This window comes from Coturnix japonica, chromosome 15 (genome assembly GCF_001577835.2).
Source record: "Coturnix japonica isolate 7356 chromosome 15, Coturnix japonica 2.1, whole genome shotgun sequence".
NCBI classification, from domain to species: Eukaryota; Metazoa; Chordata; class Aves; order Galliformes; family Phasianidae; genus Coturnix; species Coturnix japonica.
In genome coordinates this window covers 9,657,460-9,680,209 of record NC_029530.1, presented here as the reverse complement: position 1 = coordinate 9,680,209, position 22,750 = coordinate 9,657,460, and the positions used below count along the sequence as shown (strand labels likewise).

The following is a 22,750-nucleotide window of genomic DNA, read 5'->3' as shown; positions in this document are numbered from 1 at the left end:
GGGTTCTGCCCCGCAGCCGCTTCGTGGGCAGAGGGATTTGGGGAAGGGGGGATGGAAGTTCTTGCACCATTCCTGCCTGCAGGGAGCACCATTTTGTACGTGGAAAGCAGAGAACGGAGGCTGCGGGGGGGGGGAGCGGAGCTGCTCCCGGTTCTGCTGCGAGATGGGCAGCCGGCCGAGCTGCCCCGGGGCTGGAGGTGACCTCCAGGTGCGTCAGCACAGCTCGGCGTCTCTCATCTGCGCTTCAAACAGCGTTGGGCCCCGGGGCTGGGAGGGGCAGCGAGGCGGTCACCTCCCTGCTGTGTCCCCAATGAACCCCTTTACAGGACGCTGCAGGACACCGGGGTGGGATAAAGGACGGTCGCACATCATCAGGTGGGATGCACGAGAGAAGTTCCCCCGCAGTTATAGGGATGCTGCCACTGAGTGATGCCACCTCTGACCCCGCAGCCACCACCAGGCAGGGAAGGGAGGCCCCAAACCACACTGCGTGCACACAGCAAGTGTGAGCAACAGCATGGAGGGGATGGAGGGGATGGAGCACCCCTGTCCCCCGCCACGGCACCCAAAGAGACGTTGAACCCACGGAGCCGCACACGCTGCGCCTTTACACAATCCTGCTTTATTTCCCCTTTGTACAAAACCACGTTGCCCCGCTGTATTTTACAAAGCCTCCCCCTGCCCACGACGCAGGGTAGGGGGGAAGAGAGGGGACCCCGCAGCAGGCAGCACCCCCAGCCCCGGCTCACCTCGGCCCTGCAGGGCACGGGGTCTGCCATCCAATCCTGCTGCCTCCGGTGCGTCCCGCCTGCAGTTCCCAACCTCGGCCCCCGGCCTGCAAGAGTTACTGCCATGGAGGAATAATAAATAGGCTCAGTGAATAGGTAAATTCATACTACATATTGGGCTACAGCTTGATACATCCTCACTAGATAAAGAGGGGGGGGTGGGGAGCAGAGGCTGCTCCCAACTCCTCACGTACCCCCAGCCCCAAACAATGGGGAGCTGGGTCTGGGTTTGCCCCAACAGCATGGGGTGGGCAGGGGATGGGGGGAGGGTTGCAGGGGACGTGGGGTGATGGGATGAGGAGGGGGGGGCTCGTGCCTGGCCCCTGAGGGGCGGCGGAGGAGCTCAGGTGGCTCAGCCACCCTGTGCCAGGGCTCCAACCACTGAGGTGCCAGCACCCTGCAGGGCTGGGGACAGCACGGCTGGATGCACCGCCATGTCACCGCGCTGGGTTGAGCTCCCACTGGTCACCCCACGGGACCCTAATTGGGCACCCAGCCGGCGCCCCCACGGTGCCACACGAGCCCACATCAGCCACGTCCTGCTCCCTCCAGCCCCGAGCCCCCGTTGCCAGGCGCCACGAGGGTCCCCTCCCACCCTGGGGTCCCCCCTCCTGCCCTCGGCCGCAGAGGGAGCAGCGTCCTGGAGCCCGGGTCCGAACACAGCCCAGCTGAGCCCGGCCGTGGGGCCGCGCCGGCCCTACAAGTACGTGTCCTCGCTCTCCCGCGAGCACAAGCTCTCCTTGGACTGGTGGTGGGGGGAGCTCTGGGGGTGCAGCAGCTCACGGGCAGCACCGGGCGCCCCATTGCCCTCAGCCCCAGGGCTGCTGGTGGGACTGACTGAGGCCTTCTCACGGTTTTTCTCCTTGCTCTTACGGGCCTTGGGCACCGGGGCAGGCCCAGATGGGACGATGATGGAGGGCACGGGCTCCAGTGCCTTGCGGGTGGGGGGCTCGGCCTCGCTGATGGCCTTGGCACCGTGCAGGCGCGGGGGGGACTTGCACTGCAGCTCCCCATGTGTCTCACGCCACTTCTTCAGCTGGATCAGGTGCTCCCTCTCGATCTGCCGCTCCGTCACCGGCAGCTCAATCACCTGCAGGGAGAGCTGTGCTCATAACGTCCTTCCCTCAGGGACAGCAGCACCCTCCAGGAGCAGAGGAACCCCTAAACCCAGGTCTATGGGGTCATGAGCTCTGCCCACCCATGGGCACCCAGCCCCCAGTGTGGCGTGGGCCCCCCAGCACCTCACCTCCTGCACCAGGAAGGTCTCCTGCATGATCTTGGGGCTCAGGGCCCTCAGCCGCTCCATGGTCTCATACTGGCCCTGGCACGACTTGAGTTTGTCTGAGGAGCCCAGGGTGTGTTTGAGCAGCACCAGGCCCACCCGGAAAATGATCTTCACCCCTGGAAGCAGAGAAGTGAGGCAGTGAGTGGCAGGTGGGACAGGAGGACAGCAGCTGAGCTGGGACACAGCACACGGCCAGCAGGTGCTGCTAGCAGCAAGGCACACATGAGGATAAACGCTGCCATTTGGGACAATGCAGCCCATTGGGCGAGGTTTATTTGTATAAGCACTGATGCAAAAGCTCACTGGAGGGACGCCTCCCACCAGCTCAGGCTGCTGAGCCCCACCCAGGCTGGCCTCAGAACTAGGGATGGGGAACCCACAGCTGCTCTGGGCAGCTCAAGCCAGGGCCTTACTACAGTCTAAGCAAAGAGCTTCTTCCCAACATCTCATTCAGTCTCCCCCCTTTTAGTTCAAAGCCGTTACCTTTCATCCTATAATTGCACTCCCTACATCCCCTTTAGATACTGGAAGGCCTCAGCAAGGTCTCCCTGGCAGCTTTCCTTCTCCAGGCTGATCCACTCTGCTGTTCTATGCCACATCCCACCACCCCAGGAGGACACAGCCCTTACCTTCACAGAAGAACATGTCCCAGACACGCAGCACGGAGCTCCAGGGCAGCGTGCGAGAGAAGGCGCACATGAACCACTCCGTCATGTAGAGGATGGGGTCAATCTTCTGCTTGCTCAGATGCTTGTAGGCCACGGGTGAGACCTTGTGCAGCAGCGAGAAGAGGATCTGCCCATCCAGCTGGATGGCCTCCTGCAGGGACAGTGCTGGATGACCACAGGTTCTGGCTCAGCCCTGGTATCAGCTTCTCTGTGCCTGGCCCCAACCCACCAGGACCACCACTGTGGGAGTGCCCACACACCCCTTCTTGCCCCGTGGAAGGAGCTGTGGGTCCCCAACTCACCAGCTTCTCGCTGTAGTAGCCAGGGAGGTACTTCTCACAGATCTGCACCAGGCACCAGAACGCTTGCTGCAAACCAAGGGACACCGGGTGAGCTGCAGGCACCAGCAGGGGACAGCCCTGCAGCCCCACAGCGCTCCAAGGCTTCACATAGAGCACAACGGGGCTGAGTGCTGTTCTTTGGGGTAATGCATTGCCACCAACTGAGCACTGTGCCCACCAGCAGGTCCCTCCATACCTCAGCTGGCATGTGCATGAGCAGCACAGCAGCCACGGGGGCCTGTGCCTGGCAATAACCCTCCTCCGGGCGGTACAGCGTGTAGGCCTTCAGCACCCGAAACAGGTCCTGCTGCCTGCAGGAAGAAGGAGATGTCAAGGGGGGCATCCACACAGACCCAAAGTGACACCATGGTGCCCATCTCCCCCAGCAATCAGCTCATGGGCCGGGATTCACCCTCCACAAAACCAAAGCTGCAGTTCCATGCCAGGTGCAGCTTCTCCACTTACCCGTGGCCTCCACGTGAGACAAACATCTCATGGAAGGGGAACTGCCGATGGAGATCCCGCTCGATCACGTCCAACCACTTGGGCTCCCCCGGGAGGACATCCAGCTCCTGGGAGGAGAAGGTTGGGGTGAGAGCACCAACCAAGCAGCGGCCCCATCCCAGCACCAGTGGGGTGTCAATGGAGCTGGAGCTACCCCAAACATCTGCCTCATCAGCTCATGCTGCTTGGCGTGCTCCTCAGAGCTGCAGGCTCAGGAAGGTCCCCAGTCACACTCACATCAAACTTGCCAACATTCTGCTCCAGCTTGACCTTGCTGCCGGAGAGATACTGCCACGCTCGGCCTCGCAATGAAGGTGGGATCCCCTTCTGGCACCGCAGCCGGATCTGGGCAGGGAACAAAGCTGTCAGGGGAGCTGCACAACAGCAAGGAGCACCAAGACTCCCAGGGCAAGACATGAGCCATGCCAGTATCACAACCCCCACACCAGGGGATGTGTCCTTATACCACTGGGGACAGGGTGCCCAGCCACGTGCTGTGCTGACACATCTGGGCAGCCCGGGGTGTGCTCAGCCCCTTCTCCCCAGCCCTGCTCTCAGTGTGTCAGCAAGACAGAGCTGCAGGGAGGTGCCTGGAGCTGCTTGAGGCCATGCAGCCTGCAAACAGCTCCCAACAAGCCTAGTTCTGCCTCAAAGCAACTGGAAAAGCAAACGTCATAGCCAAGCAGGGAGCGGCTGGCTCCATCCCCACACTATGGCCCAGGCAGAGGAGAGGACTCTGCAGCCCTACCATGAACCTGGGGCAGAGGGGGCAGGCTCTGATCCCCCGGGCTCTGTGCCCAGCCAGCTCCAGGTTTCCTTGGCACTGGCCAGAGCAAAGTCCAGGCTGGGCAGCGTGGGTGCCAGCTCCGCAGCACAGAGCGGACACACTTAACCCTGCAGCTGCCACCTGAAGCCAGGCTGTGTCCCTTCCTGCTCCTGTCCAGCTCCACTGGTGAAGCAGTGCCATGAGCTCCCTGTGGTCCCATGAGATGGACACTGAGCACAAAGCCCTGAGTAATTCCAACACAGTCACCTCACTTCACTTCCTCACACACAGGGTGGCACACACCCTGTGCCTGAGCAGTGCCAGGGCTCTGCATGCTGCAGCCAACAGCACCCTGAGGCTCTGCAGCCCTGGGCACCGCCTGCCTGCCCAGAGCTTGCTCTCCCTGTTTGCCAGCGTAACTCAGAAGCAAGCACTTGTGTTCCCAGCACGGTGCTGACGCCACACTCCTTGCTGCACCCTCACCGCAGCACTGCTGTGTTTACCCTATTGGGCCCCGTGAGGGTTTTGAGCTTACAGGAAATGCTGTGGGCAATGCCCAAGGCAGCCACGGGCAGCTCGGCCGCTGACAGCTCCCTCTTCACTCCCCTTCCTGCTGGCTAAGCAGCCAGGAAGGAAGCCGCCTTGCTGGGAGCTCAGGCTTGGTTGAGCCATGCAGCTGGGGCAGGCTGAGCCCTATGGGCCACCCCGGCTCCAAACTTTGTCCTGCCATCACCCCCGTGTGCCCTTTGGGAGACCAGGAATTCACACAGGCTGGGGGAGGCCGCAAGCAAAGTGTCGCCGGAGCTGCCCATGTGTCTGCACTCCCACGGGCCGGCTGGAAAGGGCAGGGAGCAGCAGGCAGAGCTGGCATTGCTCAGCTTGGTGGGATGTGAGCCAGGACAGCTCCATTTCAGCACAGTGGAGAAGTGCAGGTGCGAATGAGCCACTCGGCTGCAGGGCCTGGGCACAGAGCAGCTCTCTGGAGCAGCCCCCTGAGGCTCCAGGCTCTGATTCTGCTGAAGGACTGAGCGCATGGAGCTCCATGGGGACCTCCTGGAGCTCAGCCTGAGCACGAGGGAGCTGCCTGCCAGCAGGATGGCTGCCGAGGCACTCAGCAGAGCCTGGAAAGCACACAGAGAGCAGCACACAGCACCGGCGGAAACAAAGCACCCACCTGCAGCATCCCCAAAAGCTCCCAGCGACCCTTTTGAAGCAACAAGAAGCAGATGAAGGACTCCTCTGTGGGTCACCAGGCACCGAGCAATGCCACAAACAGCACCAAGAGGGGACATGGCACATCAGGGTTATGCCACCCCCAGCCCTCCCCACCTCTGTCAGTGACAAGGCAGCACCCTGGGGCTCGCTGCGTCCCATCCCTGCTCCATTCACACCCTCAGGATGTTGGGAAGCACCAAAGCAGTCCTGCATGGGCTGAGCCTCCTGCCAAACCCCAGCTTGCAGGCTGCATCCTGCACATCAGCCTCCACCATTTCCTACCCACAGCTTTTCGTTTTGTTTTGTTTGCAGTCTGCAAGATGCTCAGAGCAGAAGTTTCCATGACCTAACAATTCCCATGGCTGCTCACAGGCAGCCAAGCCAGCTCTGGGAAGCTGCAGCCCAGCAGGGAGCAGCCGTGAGCAGCAGCAGCAGCCGGGCTGGAAGGGGAACAGCCCACCTGAGCCAACAGCATCACTCAAGGACAACACAATTGTAGGGACCAGCTGATGTCTGGGCTGCACTGAAGTCCCCCTGTGATGCTGCTACACGCAGCTGTCCCTATCTGCTGCATGGAGACAGCAGGTGGGCACTCACCTTCTTGTGTTTTTTGGCCATCCACTTGTCCCAGTTGTTGAGCATGTCCAGCCACTTGGACTCACGCTGCCGCAGCACCTCCAAGGGAACCTCCTCCAATCTGTGGAGCAAAGGGACATCAGTGGGACTGCAAACCCTGTACCCATCACCCCAGAGGCCACCCGTCCCTTTGGTGCTGCCTGCCCGTGTTTCTGTGCTGGCACAGCCCCTCTATGGGGTCAGCTTGCCCCTATGTGCTGTGCCTGGTGCCACATCCATGTGCAGCCCCATCGCAGTGACGCCCCGTGAGGCCCCACCCAGGGTCAGACGGGGCCAAACACAATCGTTTAGAGCAGCCTGAGCTCCAAGGGCAGCCTCAAAACAGCGACCAGCAGATGGGGACGGGGAGTGCGGGGCTCAATGAGGCGTGTGAAGCGGGACGGATGGATGCTGGATGCTGGATGCCGGGCTGGCTCATTGCCGGCTGGGGGCCGTTAGCAGCGGTGTGTCGGGTGCCACGGGGGATGATGACAGCTCTAAGCGGTGTAGTTATGGCCGGGCCGCTCCGTGTGTGTGCAATAGAGCAGCACTGCGGCCCAGACCGGCTGGATGCCGCCCCACGGCAGCGCTCGGAGCGGCGGGGGATGGACGGATACGGCCGGTGTCCCGCTAATGACAGCCGCACAACGGCCGGAGCCAACCGGGCCGGGCCGCCACGACCAACGGGCCGGGAGCAGCGGGTCCCCGCAGAGCACGGCGGGCGGAAGGAGGATGGAGGCCTGGGCCGAGCGGCGGCAGCGGGAGGAGAACGGGGCGGCTGCCGGCTGTATGCGCGGTGTAACCGTGTGCTCTATGAGCGGATCCCGCCCCCCTCACTCAGCCCCGACCCCCCCCGGCCCCACTCACGCTCCCTCGGCGCTGCGGCTGCCCACGATGAAGCCGAACTTATCGACCCGTCGCTCCTCGGGGCCGCCGTTCACCTCCGAGTCGGATCCCAGCGAGCTCAGCTCGTCTCCTCCCGCCTCAGCCAGGCTCTCCCGTGTCCCCGCCAGGCCCCGAGCGCTGCCGGGCGAGCCGGGCCCGCCGCCCCCGCGGCTCTTGGCCATGGCGGCTCAGCGGCTCGGCGGCCGCTCCTCCATGCCGCGGACACGGCGGCGGACACGCCCCTCGCCAACCGCCACGCCCCGACGCCGCCTCGCTATTGGCTGAGGAGAAGGGGTGGAGGCGGGAGAAGAGGCTCGACCAATCGGAGGGAAGGAGGGACGCGAATGCCCGCCCTACGGGAGAAGGGATTGGGCGAGGGGAAAGGGGGAGCTGTCAATCAGGGCGTCCACTGCCTCCGCCGGGCCCGGTAGTGGCAGAAGGGCGGGGTGAGGGGCTGGGGTACAGGGATGGGGTACAGGGAGGGGATGGGGTACAGGGATGGGGTACAGGGATGGGGTATAGTGATGGTGAACAGGGATGGGATGGTGATGGTGAACAGGGATGGGGGCTGTGCTGAGATGGGCACCGAGAGCTGACTGGGGTGGAACTGGGAGCTGTGAGGATGTGACAGGAGGCACTGGGACAGGACTGGGGGGGAACTGGATCCCGGGGTCCTATGTGGTCTTTATGGGGTCCTATGTGTTGTTGTGTTGAGGGATATGATTTAACTGGGAAGTATTGGTGATGGTTGGACTGGATGATCTTCTAGGTCTTTTCCAACCTTGATCATTCTGTGATTCTGTGAATGAACTGGGAGCACTGGAACTAAACTGGGAGCGCTGAGATTGAGCAGGGGCTGAGGGGGACCTGCAGGCACCGGGACAGTGCTGGGCCCAGGGCTGCACCAGGCCCATAGTGAGCCCAGCAGCACCGCAGTGCTACCCTGTACTGAGGGCACTCCCACAGCACAGCAGCAGGTAGAACTGGCCGTGCTCAATATAAAGCCCAAAGGGTGCGGCAGGGCCCGGCCCAGCGCTGGGTGATACTGCAGAGCTGCCCCAGCTCGTGTTGGGCCACACCTGCAGCCCCCCAGCTTCACAGCACAGCGCAGTGGGAGCTATTGGTATTAGGTGGATGGTTGGACTGGATGGTCTTTTAGGTCTTTTCCAACCTTGGTGATTCTGTGATCTCACCGTGAGCCAGAGCAGCACTGAGTGCCTCCAACCAGGGCTTGATTTCCTCCTAACAACAAGAAAAAAAGGAAATTAAACAAGCAAAGCTTTGTTAATGAGGACCCTTCACAAACCACCAAAGAGCCCAGGCCTGAGCTCAGCACATCAGCCCCTTTCCAGACTCTTGTGGCACGCTGTGCTGCAGGTCCTTCCCCCCGAAGTGGCGGTCTGTGATAGCAGTTGTTTTGTAGGCAAAGATACACACGGACAGTCTGCTACAACGTTTATCTGCGCTATGTAGATTGGCTGCCTGCTGGCAGGGCTCCACGTGAGCTATTTCCAGCTCTCCAGCAGCACTGAAGCCTGCGGCGGGTTTTCCTGCCTGAGCACAGCCCTGCCAGGCTCATAAACGGGGCTTGGCACTGCTGGAGGCTGGGAATGTCATCAGCACACAGCACAGCCATCGAGGAAAGCACCGCACGGGAGGAGCAGGTTCTTGCACAACGGCAAAGAGAGAAGAGCTGGGTGACCTTAAATGCAATCCCGTGATGCTCAGGTCCTGCACAGGATGCAGAAATGAGACTTCTCCATTTCACAGCTTTCTTTGCAGTTTCTATCAGCTCTGGGAAACGCCACTCGCTGGCTGGCTGTGTGCACGCTGCTTTCAGTAAACCTCCCCCTGCACTGCAATGACTCCAAGCTGCATCACCCTGTTTCCTTTTCTCTTAAGGACCTTACCCAACTGTTGTCAAGCTTTGAAGTGCAAAAGGAAAGTACTTACAGCATGCCTTCCTGCAGGCCAGGAGCACATCCAGCAGTGGTAATTCAGCATCCTGCAGCGCTGGAGAGGAGCAGGCTGTGTTAGTGTGGACACAGGGCAGCTGTCAGCTGGGAGCAGAACCACAACCACCTGTGCTGGGCTCAGGCCAGGCAGCTCTGACAGCATTGTGCTTCCTCAGCTGCCTGGATGCAGGGTGCAGTGTTGTCTCTTCCCTCCTGCTTCGTCTCTTTCTCTCTCCCCTATGCACAGTTAGGTAAACAGGATGTTCCTGTAATGCCTGAGCACCGCCAATAGAGAACAACCCTCCCATCCCCTCCATCTCCACCCCATGAATAAAACCCAACAAACAACCCATAGCTTTGGGTTGTCCCAAAAGAGCAGAGGGTGCCCAAATCACAGCGCTGCTGGGGCAGCAACAGACAACCAGCCTTCCTTGACCTGCACAGCTTAATGCCACCTCGCTGTTTGTGCTACGTGCATATCGAAGTGCAGCACAGATCTGATCTATTTTCTGGACCTATAGGCTCCCCAGGACCAAGAGATGTTAACTGCAGGACAGGGAGGATAAGACCATTTCCAAGAGGGTTCTCACTGATGAGGCTTAGGCTCAAAACCTTCTCTCTACACCCATACATGGACACAGACATTAGCACACACAGCTGTGTTATGCTCAGGAATAACTGTGGCAGTAAGGAAATTAACTAAATCCTTTCCTTGCAGCCTATTGTATGAAATACAAGCATTTCCCAGAGCAAACACTTTGATTATGAAAGCCAGCATTTCTCCATAACATATTTAAGACCAGAGTGAACGAAATCCATCCAAAGAGCCTAAATCCCAAAGAATGAGAGCTGCCACAAACAGGATCCTGCACTGAGATGCACGTTTATTAAAACAAATCACAGGCTGTACAGAACGAGAATGAAGCTGCTTAGCATGCAGCCCCAGATCTCCTTTATCACAACTGACAGCCACGCACACTCATACTGAGAGGATAAAACTCCAAGTCAAGGTCAGTGCAAGAGGCTCCTAGATATGAGACAGAAAGAACAAAGGGCTTAGTAAGTGTATCAAGAAGTAAATTTTCAATTAGGGGGAAAAAAAAAGAGGTTAAGTGAAGCAGCAAATACTGTAGTCAGACAGATGATGTTCTTGGTCAGAAAATCCCTCGAATAAAGATGGATCTAGACTAAGCTGGGCATGACCTCAATGTTGCTTCATTAGGAAATTCACTGTAGAGACAGCAAACCTGGACACCATCATTCTAGCTAAGCAAAGATCACTGACAGACTGCTGCAGCTACACACTAGCTCACTACATGTACACAGCTTTCAGGGCTCTACCAGCTTCCCCCTCTTATCAGCCACCCAGGTATGGGTTCATTGTCTCCCTTTCTAATCTAGAGCTGGTAGGCAGTCGACAGCTTGTCACAGCGGCCCCTAAAAGGCTGGAGGATTTGAATGGCTGGGGTTACACAAGTGGCAAAGCAGCCCTGTTACATCTCTGGATTCCAGAGCTCCTATTTCTTTCTGCCTCCTCTTTCTTTGAGTGCCAGGTGAATCAGAGAGCCACTTGTCATGTTGTAATAAGCCAGGGAGTTTGAATCCTTGATGAAGATGCCCTGTGGGGAAGACAAAAATAAAGGCAGTCAGGGTACAAACCTTCATGGTCCACTCCCACAAAGCCACACATAGACAAAGCCTTCCTGACACTGCTCTCAAAACAAGGTGATGACAAAAGTGCTTTAGGCTTTGAAAAAGCCTGGAGAGACCCCAGTGTCTCAAAATTGGCACTGGAAGAGGTGGGTATGCTGAGAATTACAGAAGAGCATAAACAGATGATATACAATTGCTGTCTACAAACAGACAGACAGAATCAGTCACGAATGAAGCTACTCAGGTCCCCTCCTCCCCTTTTTCGTTCTTTACAAAATTAGTTAAGCTTTACTTCTTGCTAAGGGTTAACATTATCTGCCCATAGCCTGATTCCAAAGGAGGTAAGAGCTCAAAGTTCACTGCTTAGGCAGCAGGTTGAGCTGTGCACATGCATGACTGAAAACAAGTTACTAATAAGGAGCAGTGCTTTTCTAAAAGCTCCAGACTCGAGAAGTTTCCTTCCTCCACTGCTTCAGAGTTCCCAGGGTTTCAATGTACTCTTGCTCACCTCTTGAGCTCACCACAGAATGACAAAGGTAAGCTGCTGCATTTCAAAACAAAAAGAACCTCCAACCAAGAAGTCCTTCCACAAAACAGGCTGAATTTCAGAGCATACCATCAAGCCTTGAGGCCTCATCCTCAACAGTGACAAAGTGAAGATGCACTGATGCCACTATTAGAAGCATGTCCTGCATCAACAATGCACAGCGATGTAACCAAGTGTGCTGCACAGGCGAAAACATCCATTCCCTCTGCTCTTTTCTGTGTCTTAGTGGTATAACACTTTCTTGAAGAAAGTCCATTTTATTGTGAAAAAGCACTGAAATACAAGCAACGTTGAAGGGCTTGTTACCCACCTCATACTGCAGCTTCTGTTTCCCAGCTGGCATCCCTGTGGCCTCGTGGATCTTAACCTTTATAACGGACACCTAGGAAGAAACAAAAGCCTTGTTCAGACTTTTTCCCCCTATACAGGTGGCCAACATGAAGACCTCCACCACACAACCCTGCCTGGCAAGAAGCCACGGCGTGGCAAAAATGCAGAATTTTACAGCTCCTGTAATGCAGGTCAACCCCTGTTCTCAATGTGGAAACACTCCGTAAGAACACAGCAAGGGGTAAAGACCGGGTTAATAAGCTACATACCTGGTCTGACAGCGGTAGGGTGAACACCAGCACTTGGCCATTCAGCTTCCATTCGGTCTTGTCCTGCATGTTGGGGACCTGGACTTTGACTGTGACTGGGCCCTACGGGAAACAAAGATAAGGTCTTTCACAGGCAAGGAGTCTCAGGACTGCGATAAGAGCAGCAGACAAAGTATTTACAGACCTTCCCAATATTAATCACATATCTTGAAAGTCAGAGTATTTTGCAGTGAACACGGTGGTACTAAAGAGATGGCTTCATAATGCAAACAAATGCACAGGAGAACAGTGCTCCCTTCTTAAAGGGCTTAAGACCCAACCCAACATGATGCTGTTACTCAGAAAGGAATTCAGTCTAACATTTCATTCATGTTACGGAAGATATTACATTGCCATACTACCATGTTGACATTGATATATTAAATCTCCTTGCACCTCCAGCTTAACAGTCTTCTACTTAAAAGCTTATCAGCATTATCTCTTCTTTACATTACTATAACCCTACTTCTCACTGCTGTTAATTACAGAACAGCACCATCTGTGTGCAGCACTACATCGCTCCTTGTAGTAAAATATAGGGCAGTTCAGGTATGACAGTAGGAAGGAGCCATCTCAGCAAGTCACTTTCTTTTGAAATACATCAGCTCCCCTCTGTGTTCTCAATGGACTTTACAACCCCTCTGAGCACAGGAGGCTGAACAGCTCAGCAGGGCCAGGACTCCACTTCTCAACAAGCAGAGAGTTCACTCGCACACATACCTTGTTCCTGCGCAGAAACTCCTCCTCTGGAATCAAGCTGTCCTCGCTCTTCAGTTTCTTTGAAACTGGCTCATCCTCCATAGGTGGTGGTGGGTGAACAGGAGGCATTGGCGCTGGGGAAGGAACTGGAGCCACGGGAGGTGCTGGAACAAATGCTGGAATGGGATGAGGGAAAGCACAACACACAGTCATCCACTGAGCATACAGCAGATACTCCCTTACACGAACTCTTTTAGCAGACTAACAAAGACTGAAAATAAATGTTGCCATTCATGCAAGAAGTTAATATAGCCTGCAGTACCATGCGAACTTCAAACATAAGATCTTCCACAAGGGGAGAGAGTCCAGGAAAAAAAACAACAAGCAGAATGGGAGCTTCCTGCAGATCTTGCAGAAAAGAAAACGCTCTGAATTTAGCAGCCAGCACCTCAATTTAAATAAAAAGGAAAAGGGAAAAAAAAAACCAAGACAGAAGTGTTTTTATGTTGTGCTTAACTTAAAACCACCACAATGCTATGCAGCCACTACAAAGAACAGAGCCAGAGCCAGATAACAGCTTTTCCTCTGGCAGCAGTAACTTCCCTAACAAACTGTAACACTCAGTGAGGTGTTGGCAGATCCACTTTACTCTGGTTCCTCTTGGAAAGCTGCAGGGATTTGTAGTGTTCACCCAATCAGACTCCCAGGGACACCAAGATAAAGCATCCCACCAACAAGACTGAACTCCCACACTCGAGCAGATGACAATCCCAGAAGTCATGCTATAAGGTAAGTCACACTAAACATTAAAAAAAAACCTTAAAAGATTATATTTATGGTTTGCAGTGCCAATTATACACCACTATTACAGACACAAAGGGAAAAAGGAATCAAGCCTCAAGCCCACGCCAGACAGGAATCAACTGACAATTAACTGGAAAGAGCTGAAGTCACTGACCCGTTGGTACTATCATGGGAGGTGGGCGAGGGCTCATGATGGGAGGAGCAGACGGCGGCATGGGGACAACATTGATCCGTGGGGTGTGGATTATTGGTGGCATGGGGGTGGCTATGACAGACCCTGGAGGCAAACGGACCACGGAGGTCATCGGGGGACGAGGCATGACAGGAACAGCAGAAACAACAGCAGCACGAACAGGAGGAGGCATCTGCAGAGAGAAGGTCATTTTATCTTAGCAATTGCACGCAGGAATGAGCATCCCAGTGCTGCCCACAGTTCTGATTAAATTAAAATCACCAGGGCAACACAGTGAGGATTTCTACCAGGCAAAGGCCTGCTGGGAGCCTTAACAAGCCCACCGTATGGCCAGCCTGAGCCTCCTGCAAACAGGCACAGAACCTCATTAACACATCAAGCAATTCTTCCTCCTCTCAGCTGCAGGGACTGTGAGACATGCAGCGATCTTAGAGAAAGAGTTGCAGCAAAGCCCTTACTCCAGGAGAACACGGGCAGTGAGTCATCAGTGAACATTTCTTATCTGCCACTTCTTAGTTTTTCTGCCTCATCTCTTTATTTTTTTTAAATGTTTTAAAAAAGAAAAGGTCCCAATCCATTCATTTGTTAGCCATACTTCCCTCTCCCAAGGCATCACCACCCAGGCTCTTCCCCTGTGCAACCCATTGAGTCTTCTTGATACAGCTAAGGATTAATAACTCCACCTAGACCTTATTTTCAGTTTTTAACTGCAAGTTTAATAAGGATCCTACGAAGGCTTAAGAGCAGTTTGGAATACTAACTTCTCCCAACATCTGTTTCTAGCCAGTACACTGCTGTAACTGTGGAGCTTTGTCAGGACTTCCTTCCAATTATCCATGCCCACAGCTGCTTTACTTATGGAAGCCCCAGCACTTACTGTGGGTGGACGAGGCACAGAAGTGATAGGCTGAGCACTCGGAGGAGGATTCGATGCCGATGAAGGAGGGGGTGGCTGGGGCATTTCATTGGGTTTGCTGGGACCAATCTTCTCCTTGCTGTCATCTTCTGGCACCAGTCCCTTGGCCTTATGGATAGCTTCAATTTGCTCTTGAAGAGTAATATTGGCTTGAGCAGCCTGTTGTGTGCGGGCCATGCTGCCTGAGTGGCCATCCCAGGTCACCTGTCAGGATAAAAAAAACATCAGAGCAATCCCAGCCTGGGCAGACTATAATGAGAACTACAGAGAGATCAGCACAACAGTTTTACAACAGTAGTAAGGTCTAAAAGAATCCTGAGCATTCGTAATACTACAAGAACCTATTAAAGCAGTTTCCACTCTACCTTTTCCTCTGGTTTCTGAATTTCCTCTTCACCAATCTTCTTACCAATGGCAGTTTCTTCCACACCAAAGATATCGGTACGGCGCTCTGCCAGCTGCTTCAAGCTGCTTTCAATATCCAAACCTGCAAGCAAGAAGAAATTCTTCCTCTAAGTGATAAAAAGAGACTTGATCCTTGACTATATGATCTTTAAAACTATTTGCTACCTAATGGCCTAGAGCTCCTCTTTTCAGAAAGGGACTGCAACTGACGACTGGCCAGCAGCAGCTAATGCTCTGCTCTTATCTTTGCAGAAAGGCTTTGATGTACTAGCAACAAAAGTATCAGGATAATCAGAACACTAAGGACATAAGACAGAAAGCTACATTTAAAACAGTCCCTATCAGCAGGAACTCGGGGGAGAGGAGACACACTAAAATGTTCACAGAAGGAATTTAGGATGGGGAACTCGCAAGCCTTGTCAATGATGCACAAGCTGACCTGGGGCATAGACCTCGTCGTCACTCTGTTTTTCACGGATAGACCGATCGCGCTGCTCCAGCCACCGAGGATCCAGCAGACCAATTCGCATGTGCTCTTGCATTTTACTGGCAGGGATTTTCTCCCCAGTGATGGGGGAAACAAGATACTCATCTGGAGCTGGGGCAGGCGGTAACGGTTTTGAAGCTGGAAAAACAAAACCACACTGTTAAAAGCACACCACCAGAAAATGCAGCCTAGAAACAAACGCCTTTGTGATCATTCGTTAAGAAATACAGCTGATCTTTGCCAGCTTGATTTACCTTTGGGATCGTAATCTTTCCGCACAATGACCTGATCTGGTGTGGGAGGAAGAGGTGGTGGCATTGGAGTTTCTGGAGGAGGAGGAACTTTCTGACTTTCATCTTCATCATCTGAACCCTGATTTAAAGAAAGAAAATCATAACCATGCTCCAGTAGTCAAAAAGCCCCATAAAAGACTTGAGAGCACCATAAAAAATCCTATGCAAAACCACAAGGACTGATTATGCAGCTTCAGAGTAACTGAGCTATTTCGCCTCTTGACACCTCTACTACAGTGGTTCCTTTGGTAATCACAAACTCAAAAATTAAGCAGACCCAAAAAAGGAAGTAAGTAAGCCTCAGCTTCCACATTACCACAGCATGGCAAGCCAGGGCTTACAGTTAGTCTCAATGATCTTGTTTCTTGCTAACAGAAAAACTGATTATATGCAGTGGTTAAAAGGAAGAGTCTGAAATGAGACATCTTTTCAACATTCCAGACCCTAGTGTGTAAGAAAATTTAGAAGACTGGATGACAGAAATAACCTCACATCAATTCACCGGGTGACTGAATTCCCAGATTTCTCTTGTAAATTGTATTGCCACAGAGAATATTAAATACACCATATTCCAGTATTTCAGCAGAAACAGGTCATTTTTAAACTCAATCGGAAGGAAATCTCAATTCCCTCAATATACTGAGCAACGTATTATAATGAAGACGTAATAAACCCCACACAAATCTCACAGGGCAAGAATAATGCCAATTCTGTTGGCTACCTACCTCATCCATATCCTGCACTTGCGTGTCTTGATCCAGCTGGGTTGGAGGCTCATCTGTTTTCTCTTGTTTTTCATCTTCTTCATCTGACTCCACCTCCATCTCTACCTCTTCACTTTCCCCAAACTTCTCATAGCGCTCCTGGATGAGGATTCGAGCTCCCAGCTCTTCTGGAGTGGTGGGAGGTGGGAAATTCCCTACAGTGCAAAAAACACAGCTTTTGTTTCTTGGTCCCATTTGATTGCATAATGGGAAGACAGAAGCACCAATTTCTTGAGAAACAGTTTTTGGTTTCGTTTTGTTGTTGGTTTTTTTTTTTTTTAGCCATTTTAGAGGCATATAGTCACTCTGTTTTAAACTCTGTCCAGACTAACACTATAACAACAGCTGGAGATGAAGACATTTATAGGTGAAAGCACCACCAGAATATGGGACAAGTTTTGCTGTCCCGCTTCAAGATGGAAAAGCAGACACTGCCACAGAATACTACTTGATTCCAGAAGAAACTCAGCCCTATCCCATCATTAGGAAGCTATCCTTTCCATTTTGAAGGCTACACAGCTGTAAAATCCCATGTCTTCCTAAAACCAATGCTCTGCTCAGAGGAAGTACAGTTCCAAGAGGTTACAATGCCTGTCTTCAGTACCTTGCTCGTTGGGCTGAAAGTCCACTGTTTCCACAACCACAAAATCATGCCAATCAATCTGAGCATAAGCAACACGCTCCTTCTCCTTCTCTTCCTCTTCCTTCTTTCTCTCTCGCTCCTGGAACTTTGCCCACTCCACTCTGTAATACACCTGTACAAGCAGATTCAGAGCTAGCACCAAACGTCACACCAAAAATACACAATAATAAGCTCTACGGTGTCTAAAATTTATCCTAAAAACCCCTTCAAGGTATTCATACAAGCACCGCTTTGGAGGCCAGGGTAGGGCAAACAGATACTATAACACAGAAGCCATAGGTTTGCCCATTGAAAGGGTACTGTGCCAGCCTCATAAATTGGCTTTCTGAAGCTGGAACTGCGGAGCTCGAGTCAAGACCAAGCCAGATATGACACATTAGGCCCTGCTGAAGGTTCACAGCAAGGAATTCATAGACAACAAATTAGATGTATGCAGAGACAGAATTCAACACATAACTGAAATGCTTCAGCAATTTTGAGTTATTCATATAAATACCTGATCTAAGACTTCTTTGGGATTTTCAGCCTCCTTCTTGAGCTTGATGAGTAAGCCTTTCGGTGGGATCAAGATCTGAAACACATTTTAAAGGACAGCTGGTGACTACTTGTTGCCAAAATCTCCTTAACTGCAATTATTCTCTTTCCACACTGATAACAATAGTAAAGACCCCTGGGGCTGTATTCCATTTCTCCTGTCTTGCCACTCATTGCGCTTGCAGTTAAACTACTCACTCCTGTCCTTTCTATCTACAATCAGTACTTTAAAAAGATGCCACTTTTAAAATGTATTTATATTGCTTTAGTGTTTGATATTCTGAAGTAACAGAGCATTCAGTGCTGCATATTGCCAGCAAGTTGCAAGAGACCCACCCTTTTTAAAGGGCACCCTTAAGGATGGACTCCTAGGCCTGCATGTATTTCTAGCCCAGCTGTTTTTTAGGGCATCAAGAGTGCTGCTGAGGAAATCAACTTGACAGTTGCAACGCCACAAGTACCTTTGTGTACTGTTCAACCAGCTTTGTGAAGTAGTTAAAGAGACTGTGCTGCGGGCGAAGGAAGTCAAACTGGTAGTTCCTCTGTTCCTTCTGCATCAGCTGAGTCAGGAACTGCCTCCCATTCCGAGCCACGAACTGCGCTGTCAGCTTCACCACATCCAAATCAAAGGCAGAAATTGAGGGAGGATCTGCGATGAACTCAAACTCTGGAGGCGGCTCTTTTGGAACAACCGTCTCCTGGATCACCTGGGCCTGAACCTACAGAGCAGAACAGAGACTGCTCAGTGAATGCAAGCAAGAAATTGGTACTGAATAGTCAAGAGAGCTCATCTTCCCTTCAACTGTGGAAGGAAAACAACGTTAGTATAGATACTCTGACAATTGTAAGGATTGGAAGAAAAGCAGTAATGCTGAGTTTAGCCCTGTAGTTGGGCCTACTTTAAAACAAACACTGTTCCCAGAGCTAATGACACTGCAAGCTATCAGGACTTCACTACAATCCTCCAGTGATTATCAGTCCTTCAGTCAATATCACACAGCATAAGGTCAAGCAAAGCATGTAGAAGACTCAGACAGTACCCTTTTTCCACTTAGTATCTATGAAGAAAACTAAGCAAGATAAGCAATATTTTGTACATATTTTCACAAGGAGATGATCCTTCTGGCAGGAAAAAAGAAGAAAACAAAACAGAAGTGTATCTCTAAGACAGTGCATGCAACGTGCCCAAACTGAACCCCAAAGGATATTTAAGGATTGTGTATGGCAGTCCTAAATTCATACACTCCACATGAACACTAAGCCTTAAGTACCAAACAAGTCAATGAATAACTAAGTATAATTAAAATGCACCAAATAATACAATTTATTGATCTTCTACACAATGTTTTAGTTACCAGCAACCAGGGGATGCACACCTGTATCAGAAGAAAGTCCCAGATGCTAAATTTCATGCCTGTGAGTTGTCCTCTATTGCAACTATTTATCAATTAACTCCTTCCCTCACACTGTCTTTCTGCTTTCATCATTCTGCCTAGCATCACAATGTGAGAAACAATGAGTGAGAAGCAATCAAAGTGCAAAGGAACACTTACCTTCTGTGGAAGCTGCTGCTGAGCAGTTTGCTGCTGTTGCATGACCTTGGGAATAGCAGCTGAGGGCTCCTGTGCTTTGCCCTCCTTGAACTCACTGACTTTGTGTCGGTAGTATGCATGGTAGGGATCATTGGGGTTCAAGAAATTGAATTTAGGATTATTTATTTCATTCTGACGAATTCGAGCTTCAAATTCTGGACCATTTCTGCAGGGTGGAAAAATAAGTTTAGATAATGGGTATCAACTTAAGCATAAACATCCGTTTCTTTCACAGCAAGCTGTGTCCATGCATTCACCCCTCAGGATAAGTTCCTGTCCTGTGTGGAAGAAGTTTACCTCTCCCTGCCTCCATGTAACTCACACCCAACATAGCAGTCAGTCACACACACAGCAGTTATGTGTACATATCCTAATTTAGCCTTTAGCATTTCACAGCAAATATTTCTCAGGACAGTTAAAAACTTCCCATTCCACTTGGCTATATTCAAATCGAGCATCAGTGTATGGATTACATGATTTAATAGAAGATATTTATGAGTTTCTTAATAGACCACCAAGTTTTTAAGACTAGTTTCATTTCAAGAAAGTTCACCTAAGGAAAAGGTAGGTATTCCTGTCTGGATGCCCTGCAGAATTCACATAGCTAGCTGAGGTATTTACCTCCTGTGCTATTTGTATTCTGCCAGGAAGACCAAGATCCAGTCCCTAGATACCCCACATAGCATTAAGACAGACAGAAATACTTCAGCATTTTAAGATGGCCTGGCTAACACCAGCAGTTTATGTTTTCATGTTGGTAACAGGAGGAAAAAGCCCAAATGAATAAAGATGTATTAAACTTCCAGGCTTCTCCCCTAACTGTGACATCTATACTTGTGATAATCAACCTGCTGCACTAAACTAGGATAAATATGCCATGCACATCATGGGCAGTTCACCTACCCCAGACCTCTCCCTGGGAACATGCACTTCTATCCCCTTGGCTATAGAAGGGAAGAGACAGCTGAGTCAGAGTGCCCCAGGTGCTGGCACACTTCATGAAGTTGTAGGTGAACAGGGATGGGACTGAGCCTCAGGGTCCAACAAGGAACCTAGTGTACCCTAAAGGAGAGGTAATTGCCCACACAATGTAAAGTAGAGTAAAAATAAATGAATGACTCCTGTTGGCTTAGTCATTCAATAAGTGCTAGTAACAAACAAGGCTTCCTTTCCACCTGCAATTTTGTTTGCCCTCCAGGTCATTTTAAAAAGAATTTATTTACTACCACAGCTTTTCTAGCAAAGCACATATTAAATCTCCAAGGAGACAATTGCTGCCTCTATTCTACAATCTCACTGATAAAAATTCAATCCTTAGAAACCTCCAGGGAACGCTGTGGGACTGTGATTTGTTTCAGCTTCTGGAGACACACAGACAGTAGCACTGGAAGGTGAGAGGCAGAAAATTCCCATGAAAGACAAGACAACACCACTGCTGTTTACCTGGCTACGAAGCTGGCAGTCTTGTCAACAATATTCCTGACCTCGGGAGGAGGATAAATAATTCCCACCACAGGTTTGGCTGGTGCTGCTTCCTCTTTTGGCTCCTCTTCTGGCTGCAAGAAAAACATTTTTCTTACAGTCTTATGTATTGCTACCTCCTAAGTAGCAAAAACATTCCTGAACCACCATCTCTGGAAGACACATTTCACTCTGCAGTATTTGCCACTAGTCAAGATAGTAAATTCAAACAGCCTAAATCTAACATGGTAACAAGCAAAGGAGCTACAAATGATCTCGAATATCACATCATACATCAGCATCAGAGTGTGCAAACACAGCCTGGTAGTGTCCAAACTTTGATTGTGTTTATTTTTAGTGAGTTGAGTTGTAAAATTCACTTCCCTTTCTCTTTCAGTTTCTGTACCTTGAGTAACAGTCCTATGGTACCTTAAAAAGCTGTTCTGAAATACCATGCTGAAGGAGTGCTCTGGAAGAATTAAGCATTTCAAACAGCAACTCCTGCAGCAGACAGAACTGCCTGTTCTCCTCAGACCATGACATTTTCGTGGCACGAAGATATAGTTTAACAATCTGAACCTGTAGTCCTGCAAAGCAGCAGCACTCAGCAGCTTCCCAGGCGAGGAGATGGTGTTTGTCAGCCTGCCAAGGGCACCTGCTGCGGGGGCTGCTGCGAGTGAGACAAGCAGGAAGGCCATCCCATGGGAACCAAACAACTCTTCCCAGTGTTTCTGCTCTTTCAGCCTCAACCCAGTGGAAGTTTATAGATGTTGAGCCAAGATGTAGCAAAGCATGCCTATAACACCACACCCAGGAAGAATTCAGTATTGCTGGACAGCTCTGGAAGTTACAAGCATTGCAGGTTGGATATTCATAGATATTTCTTTTCGGAAGGAGCAGTGCTGCACTGGCACAGGCTGCCCACGAAGTGCTGGAGTCACTGACCATGGAAGCTTTCAAGAAACATGTGGATGTGGCACAGAGGGAAGTGGTCAGTGGGTATAGAGGGGATGGGGTGACAGCTGGACTACATGATCTTAGAGCTCTCTTCTAAACTTAATGATTCTATGATTCCTAACGGTCTGCAGGGCTACCAGAAATGGGAATCTAAACGATCAAGCCAACAGTAAATAACACATAGCATCCCATCCTACTAGGGCTTTAAAGCTTTTTTTAGAGCTGAGAAGAGCTCAGCTGAGTGTTTTCCTCCCTGTGGTTGTGGGAGGACCTGCACCACAGCCCCAGCAATCACCCCAAGGGCAGCTCTGCCTCCCAGCACAGCCAGCTGCAGTTCTCTGTAGGATGCTGACGGTGCCTCCCTTCCCTCACAGCACAGATACAGGGGACATCTTGATGGTAACTAAAAGCCTGCCAGACAAAACAAAAACACCCAAAACATTGGAGATTTGGAAATAGTTGTTCTCCACAAAGCGGTGATGCAGTGCCAAAGGCTGCACAGAGAGCAAAGGGGGGGGTCAGCATCCCTGGAGGTGCCCCAGGATGATGGAGCTGTGGCACTAAGGGACGTGGGCAGTGTGCACGGTGGAGGCCGGCTGGGGTCGGACATGGGGATCTTTGCGGCTTTTCCCAACCTTAAAGATCTATAAAAGACGTTAAAAGAAAGACACAACAACCCCTTGGAGCATTCACCCCCACTTCCTCCAAGCAGCAGATGGAAGGGCGGTGTAACACCACCATTAAGCGCTGCTTTTAAACGACCACAACGCTGCGCTCCCTCGTTAACTCCACCATAACAACGCGACGGTACATTCACATGGGGCCGCACCCCGTCACAGGCATTAAACCCCGGGGTGGCCGGTCACCCAGCCCCGTATCGGCCATGCAGCCCTCGCTAAATCCCGCCCACAGGCCCGAAGCCTCCATGCCGCGGTTCCTACCGGTTTGCTCTCTGCAGGCGGCGCTGGCTGCGCCGGAGGCCCGGCCTGCACAGGCCCAGCCGGCATGGCGATACAACAGACCGCTCAGACAAGGCCGCAAAGAAGGCGCCGAGACGCTGACAAAATGGCGGACAGGCACCTCGAACTGCGCATGCGCGCCGGAAGTGACGCTCAACGTCGCGACAGGAAGGAGGCGCAGAG

The 22,750-nt window shown here is 51.8% G+C and overlaps 2 protein-coding genes across 2 annotated transcripts; both read right to left on the bottom strand.

Annotated features, from left to right (window-relative positions):
- Positions 1 to 600: 600 nt before the first annotated feature.
- TBC1D10A (TBC1 domain family member 10A) lies at positions 601 to 7,326 on the bottom strand. The gene is made up of 9 exons (XM_015878459.2): positions 7,050 to 7,326; positions 6,165 to 6,264; positions 3,824 to 3,931; positions 3,548 to 3,654; positions 3,279 to 3,393; positions 3,044 to 3,109; positions 2,703 to 2,892; positions 2,035 to 2,189; positions 601 to 1,878 (listed from the first exon to the last, which is right to left on the bottom strand). The coding sequence occupies exons 1-9, from the start codon at positions 7,247 to 7,249 to the stop codon at positions 1,486 to 1,488; spliced, it is 1,434 nt and encodes a 477-aa protein (XP_015733945.1). The 5' UTR covers positions 7,250 to 7,326; the 3' UTR covers positions 601 to 1,485.
- A 2,560-nt stretch (positions 7,327 to 9,886) lies between these two features.
- SF3A1 (splicing factor 3a subunit 1) lies at positions 9,887 to 22,704 on the bottom strand. Its single transcript, XM_015878396.2, has 16 exons — positions 22,550 to 22,704; positions 20,634 to 20,746; positions 19,152 to 19,356; positions 18,060 to 18,317; positions 17,561 to 17,635; positions 17,026 to 17,176; positions 16,383 to 16,576; positions 15,619 to 15,736; positions 15,317 to 15,502; positions 14,838 to 14,959; positions 14,434 to 14,676; positions 13,518 to 13,728; positions 12,581 to 12,735; positions 11,822 to 11,923; positions 11,533 to 11,604; positions 9,887 to 10,641 (listed from the first exon to the last, which is right to left on the bottom strand). Exons 1-16 carry the CDS (start codon positions 22,613 to 22,615, stop codon positions 10,540 to 10,542), a joined length of 2,373 nt encoding a protein of 790 aa, XP_015733882.1. The 5' UTR covers positions 22,616 to 22,704; the 3' UTR covers positions 9,887 to 10,539.
- Between the last annotated feature and the right edge of the window lie 46 nt (positions 22,705 to 22,750).